This window comes from Saccostrea cucullata, unplaced genomic scaffold, assembly GCF_032062105.1.
Source record: "Saccostrea cucullata isolate Sc308-1 unplaced genomic scaffold, CSIRO_AGI_Scuc_v1 ctg2073, whole genome shotgun sequence".
Classification (NCBI taxonomy): Eukaryota; Metazoa; Mollusca; class Bivalvia; order Ostreida; family Ostreidae; genus Saccostrea; species Saccostrea cuccullata.
In genome coordinates this window covers 34,566-41,635 of record NW_026928086.1, presented here as the reverse complement: position 1 = coordinate 41,635, position 7,070 = coordinate 34,566, and the positions used below count along the sequence as shown (strand labels likewise).

Below are 7,070 nucleotides of genomic sequence, written 5' to 3'. Positions count from 1 at the left end.
GTTTTGTATATTTGTTTTATGGACGTTGAGATTGAATACTGTTCGTTATTTCCATATCCTTCTTTCATAAATTATCTTGAATTTTTATTATTAGCTTCTTAAACTTTTTCTATTAGTTTAACAACAAAGTCCAAGTTGTAGTCAATCAAAGTTTGGGATATATATTACCATAGTCTACGCATCGCATAAAATAGAATGAATGGTCTTGATAAACATATCGATTTTTATTTTTGTCATTATTTAAGCATTGAATCATTCTTTTAAAAGATGAAGTCTCATAACTGCAAAGTAATTGCAAACATTTTGATTAATGTTAGCTATATAAGTTTTATTTGCAAAGACAAATGCAGATTTAAGATAACATCTTTCAAAAAAAAAATAAATCATTGCTTTTTCTTATTCCCTTGTCTTGTTTTGCAATTTGATTTCTTTTTTAATTTACTTGAATTATCTCGAACCTAAATAACAATTCATTAATTAGGGCCCCGCAAGGATTTGCGGGTGCCCTATAGTTATCACTCTGTCTGTCCGTCTGTCTGTCTTCCGTCCACAAATTTTCTGCTTTTTTCTAATAACTTTTTTATGGTTGCCCAATCAAGTTCAAATTTGGTATGATAGTTCAATAGGCAGAAATACATATTTTGATGCTAAGTTTGGTTCTCAATGTCTTCTGGTTTGGAGCTGGGGTGGTGGGGTAGATTCCTTAACTATGCATAAGAATGAATGGGCAACTTTTATTTTATGGTTGCCCAATCAAGTTCAAATTTGGTATGGTAGTTCAGTAGGCAGAAATACATATTTCAATGCTAGGTTTGGTTCTCTATGTCCCCTGGTTTGTAGCTGGGGTGGTGGGGTAGATTCCTTAACTTTAGAATGCATTGGCAAAGAGAGATAACTGCTGAAGATGTTCCCATTGTATAATGAATGCTGGCTATGAGTCCTTTGGGATTAATTAGGTTTCCTCCTGAAGAAAATCCAGAGTATTATCTTTTATATCTGTCACATTGAGATTAATTACCACCTCTGTCTGCAAATGAAGTTAGTTTTGAAGTTAAGTCAATTTGGATCTCTTTATATGTATCAGTGGAAAACAGCATTTTTAAAAACAACTTGTAGAGACAAAAGAGTTGCATTTTTGATAACATGTAGTGCATATTAGAATAGAAAAAGAGGAAAAAGATGACTTGAATCCTGATTTAAAAAGAAAAAAATGGAAAGGGGGGGGTCCATACCCCATGTGCCTATGGTTGTTACTTTAGAAGAAAATGATGAGAGAGGTACAATTAATCCTTTGCGAACAATTATATAGGCTGCTGCAGAAAATTTAGTAGGCTTTTCTTTATCTTTAAGATTAATGTAAACCTTTCTCTGCAACTGCTGTTTGTTTGAAGTTAAGGTCAAGCTTTCATGATATTTGCATTTATTGAATTTGAAGGCTGGCAGTCTATATAACACAATCTTCATAATTGATTAATACATTCAAATGAATGTTAAATTGTTCTTTACTGCCTAAAGTAAATACAAGGAAATCATTTCAAGTTTTATAATATTCAGGAATCATCTTGAAATTTTAAGAATACAGTTGTTGTTGCTTATTCTTCGTACATTTTTTAATCATTCCGTAAGCTGCACCCTTTTAATTCTACCCTATGGCGGGGCCCTTGCTGACTGGTCAGTTTTCTAGTTGATTTCAAAATTTGATTTTCGCTTATGACATTGCTCTTGCATGGCATTTATTGAATGGCGGACACCACAGTAAAATGTATTGCAAATGTGTCGTTTTAAACAGGTTCCACCGTCATATGTTTGAAAATAAAGTAATCTAAATCTTTATATCTTCATTAATTAGTGTGAATAACAACGAAATATTTCTAAATTCAAATTTATTACAACACATATAAAGTACATCTTTTACTGAAAACATTCAGTAGAACAAAATTACAATAATCTATTGCTTTACATAATACTTCATCCCTTGAAGACATATTTGTTTATTCACTTGATGTCAAACAATCTTACCAAAAAAAAAACAAAAAAAAAACCGTGATAAATGTTAAATTTAAAACCGTCTCTTGAATCAAAATGGATTCGTCTCATTGATGGATGATCTTTCGTCTGTTAAAAAAACGAATGAAATTAATGTTTTAAAGAAATAATAACATATTTAACTTTGAAAAAACCTCTTATAACCATTTGAAATTTTCACAGTAATACAAACAGAAAAAAACTGGTTATCAAGATTTAGTGATGTTTACCTAGTGACGTCTGATCATCATGGTTGTCCCATTCACTGATGTCCCACTCGTTACTGCGTAATTCCATGGAGGGCCCCAGTACCCCGGGGACCATTGACCGTTAAGGAAGGCCTTGTGACATGCATTAAACCACCAGCCTCCTCCCCAGCTAGCGGCACAGTGTAATCCACTATACCTGTCGTTATCTCTGTCTGGGGTGGAAAAGTACATTTATCAGTTATAATGACCACTGTGTAACATACTGTCTCCTGTAATCACAGAAATAAGTGATTTATATCTCTTCAAACTAATTGACATTCATAATACTGAGATACTTCTAAGAAAAACGGCTTAAAGTGCTGAAAAGGGGATAATATCTACTTAAGAATACAATACAACAATATATTATGTTATTCCTTTAGAATCTTTTCTAATGTATTAATAACCTTTGTTTGTTTCACTTTAATGTTTGACTAAAAAAGGAAATGATTCTTTTGTAAGGGTCACTGGAAAATGAAGACGACTGATGTGAAAAAAGGATACAGTAGAGGATGTGCCGTTAAATGTATAAAATGTGATACGCAGGAAATCATTCAGAAATGATGTACTGTTTTCAGATATTTGATTTTCATTAAGGTCTTTAAAATTTACTGAATTGTGATGCAACATACATGTACGCTTAATTCACCGTAATCACTTCATAGCTCGGTTGTTTTTTTTTAAAACTGAGTGTTAATACTTTCGATGTAATGTATTCAATTAAATGATAACTTTTTTATATGAAATTTTAACAAGTTTAAAAAAAGGAATTTGCATTAAATTGAGGATTCGCTGTTCTTTGAAAGAAGTGTGATTACTGGGATATGGTACATACGTGAGCTTGTGTTAAAAATAAGAAAATAATGTTATGTGCGTTAAAATGCGTGACTGCGGGGAAAGTACTCTCACAATGCCAAGGGTTTGTGATTTCTCGAACGCCACACAAATCACAATCCTTGGCATTGTGAGGATTATGGGAAAGTAGTAAAATCTAAACTAATATTGTAAAAGTGTAAAACTTCTGAATCAATTTTTTTAACATCAAGCTTTCATGAACATGTCGACATATCGATAACACTCTGAAAACGTCTTATTCCATCGAAGATAAAAATGTTTATCATGAAAAACTTTCAAGAAAACAACCTGAATAACAATGGCGGACCACAGATACATGTAGCGTCTGTGTTATCAATAAATTTGATTTTACAACATGATCTTCTGTGCTTTTGGAAAAATTTCAACTACCTAGCAGCGATTGATTAAATGTCTTTGGAAATTGTGAATTGTACCTACAAACGATATCGTGAAATATTTAAACGTTTTATCAACAAGAAACGTTTACAGAATATTAGAGAAAAAAATGTATTATTGACTCAATATACAATAACTTAATAATCTTTGAATTAAAAGATACGAGATTTTTATCTTTTTTATTTTAGAAATTAAGTTGCATACACTTACCTAAAGTCCCCGTGACAGGTCCTGCAAGAGAGAGTTGATATTTCCCTGCTTCGTTGGAGACAGAGAATCCGTCGTACATTGCATACAGCGTTGTACCATTCTGGAGAGTGATGGACACATACAGGGCCGAGCTGCTTCCTTTCGTTAACAGATGTATTAAATCATTTCCTGTATTATAGTAAAAACTATCAAGTGTTAAGTTCATTGCAATATAAACTAATTTTATTCTAAATGCAAATATTCAATTTTGAAAATTCAAATTATTTTAAGCCGTAAATATTGATGTTAAATATGATGTCTTTCGAAGACTCTCGAGCGATTTAATCCTTTTGCTGTCTTTTTGATTTAAGATTTCAATGAAGGATATGGAGATAACAAACAGTATTCAATATCAAAGTCCATGAACAATATAAAATCAGAGCAGAGCAAACACGAACCTCTAAAACAACAGAGGTGGGATCAGGTGCCATGGAGGAGTGAGAATCCCCTGCTTATCGGTCGCACCCACCGTGTGCTCCTTGCCATGATCGGGAAATAACGGACACGATCATGTGAATTGGCAAAGAATATTACCAAGTTTAAAAACAATATATTAGGTACGCTTCCATTTATTTATCTGCAACAATGAAGAAATTCTGTCTTTTTGAAGTGGATGAAAGCCCCTATTTAAAACTTTATACACTTACCAACCCAGACGTCTTGTTCTGGAGAACCGAAACCATTTTTATATTCCGTCCAGTACCTGTCAAAACTGAGGGTTCCCGTGACTCGCTTTTGAATTGCCTTTAAAAATTAACAAATGCAATATAATTCACTGTTTTGAACAATCGTAGGAACGATTTACTATGATAAAGTCTAAAATATTTAAGGAATGAAGCTATTTTCCCGCGAAGCGGTTTATAAAAAAGCGTAAACTGCCCCAAGTTATGTTATATCGTATAACATAAGTTGAAAATATCTTCATTACTTATAATTTAATTTCAGTGTAGACAATGAGACAATTTTTCCTCCGGAAAAAAGGCTTCAAATAAAGCATAATTTAAAAGTAACGTCAAGCGGAGTAATACGTTTTTGACGTAACTTATTGTGACGTAGGCAAGTTATGTTATCCAAAATATTATATGTTCCTCTGAATGATTCAGCCAATGAGATTGCTTGATACAAATGAAATTAAATTATTCATATTAAGTATTAAAATCTACAACTCTTTAAACAACAACAACAACAAAAAAAAAACCGGAATGTGAGTAATGTTATGTGCTTCTAAATCTGAAATAAACTACATACCGTCCATCCCCCGCCCATGGTTGTCATGTCGCAGTACACACGGACAGGACTGGTAATGGTTCCATAGGGATAGATGGTATACACCCCAGAACAAGCCTTGCCATCTTCATATAGATCCTTACAATCTAAGGGGATAGCTGAAAAAAGTACGTGAATCATTTTCTGCATAAATACAGGTAATAATAGGATACGTGTTAGATACAAATACAGGTATTAATAGGATACGTGTGGGATTCAGTAAGGATAATTGTTGAAGATCATTGTGTGCTTTGATGTTGTTCCAATGTATATTATGATAAGCTCTTTCTCATTACCTGAAATTATTTTGGTTTCGTAATTGTTTCAAATTTATGATTTGTTAGACATACGTATAATTAAAGCAACTTCTTAAAATTAATCCTAATACCTTGTCAGTAATTCAAATATTATTTGTATCTCTAACTGGCAGCAATATTAAATATTGATTCATTTCTAAGTAAATGAAGGATATAAAGATAAAAATGAGAAGGTATTAACAGATGTTTCGTGTGGTAGAAAGTGTTTGCACGAAAATCCATCAATGCTTAATGACCATTCAAGTGCCGAGTATAGGCATTAGCAGGCCCAAATCGGCAAGTGGTAGCGTTCTCCGTGTGCATGAAAAATTGTCAAGAGGGACCTTAAATAACAAACAACCAAAAAAGCAAACAGACAGAAAAAAATAACCGTTAAACATACTATGGGTAAATAGATAACAATCATACATACAACGGGGAAGAAAAATAATTGTACATAAAGGGGGGATTAAATAACAATTTAACGATTAAATAATTATAAATACAATATTGAAATAATAACAGTTATACATACAACCGGGAAGTGAATGACTTTGATGAGAGTAGTATCTCCAGCCGTCCTCCTTAGTCATCGTAGACAAGCAAACCGTTTTGTGTGTACGACATTTCTTCGTTTGCGAGTTGAAACCGAAGAAAACGCAATCTCCTTGACACATCGCAGCACACATTGCCAATGAATGAGAATTATGTTCCCCTAAAAGCTCGAAGTTTGATGTTTTATCATTTAACTCGAGTTTCGCGGTAAAATTCTGATAAACAATGGTAGCTTCAGACAAAGCCATGAAGGCGAGAATCAAAGTGATAACATACAGATTGCTCATTTCTTGGTTTTTTTTTTTTTAAAAATTTACTGCTGCGTTCTTGTGAATTTGCAAAATTTTGCCGAATGGTCCTATAACTGCCAAATATAAATATCAGAACTTTAATCAATGCCCGAAATATGATTGGCTGTTACGTACTCTATATTTTACTGTTAACTATCGATTTTATTGAATTTAACATGAAATGTCATACGAGTATGTACTTCGGAATTCCAATTCAAATTCAGTCCTCTTATGTCATGCTGTTTAAGAGTGGGTTTTTAGTAACATGTCATTGACATTTTAAAATTATGTAAATATTATCCTTCATTACCTTTCTCTGAATGAATTAAAATTCGGCTTCTTTGATTTGCAAGTCAAAAAACAATTACATGTATCTGATTCTTCGAATTAATTAGGCACATTTTTTTTTTGTTTGTAGGAAAATGCTTAAAATGCGCATAGAAGCAGACATGTTTCGGAGTTATTTCTTTTTTAAAAACCTCTGCTCCGATGGGTATACTAAATTACTATTTTTTTCGTATAGAAATTACAAAATAATGACTTTAAGTGAGGTATCGATTTAATTGTTTCACAACATATTTTTTGAAAGCTTGCCTTGTTTCGAAACTGTACGTACATGAACAAAGAAGGCGATTCCTGGGCGCGGATTTAAACGCCTTCAGTACACCAGCCGGTTGTTATTTTCTCTAGAAAGATAATAATAATAAAGATAAAGCGTTATTGTATTGTCTGTATAATAACTATATAAGGTAGAAATTCCGTAAGGAAAAATATATACGTGCAATTTTAAAATCTGATAAAAACGTGTTCGTCATTACACGTATGTATACACTAACAACTTAATTCACGAGCTGAAATGACGACGGACTTTTCCGTTAATTTTCGATATT

At 32.6% G+C, this 7,070-nt stretch overlaps 1 protein-coding gene across 1 annotated transcript; it reads right to left on the bottom strand.

Moving 5' to 3' along the window:
• Nucleotides 1–2,255: 2,255 nt before the first annotated feature.
• LOC134276382 (fibroleukin-like) lies at nucleotides 2,256–5,928 on the bottom strand. The gene is made up of 5 exons (XM_062758645.1): nucleotides 5,871–5,928; nucleotides 5,022–5,158; nucleotides 4,421–4,517; nucleotides 3,735–3,902; nucleotides 2,256–2,446 (listed from the first exon to the last, which is right to left on the bottom strand). Exons 1-5 carry the CDS (start codon nucleotides 5,926–5,928, stop codon nucleotides 2,256–2,258), a joined length of 651 nt encoding a protein of 216 aa, XP_062614629.1.
• Between the last annotated feature and the right edge of the window lie 1,142 nt (nucleotides 5,929–7,070).

Excerpts from the sequence above, each read along its gene's own strand:
- LOC134276382 (XM_062758645.1), bottom strand. The coding sequence starts at position 5,928 with ATGACTAAGGAGGACGGCTGGAGATACTACTCTCATCAAAGTCATTCA. Across the intron at positions 5,159-5,870 it reads AAGTCATTCACTTCCCGGTT|CTATCCCCTTAGATTGTAAG; the intron begins GTATGTATAACT and ends TACTTTTTTCAG. Across the intron at positions 4,518-5,021 it reads CCATGGGCGGGGGATGGACG|GCAATTCAAAAGCGAGTCAC; the intron begins GTATGTAGTTTA and ends TAATTTTTAAAG.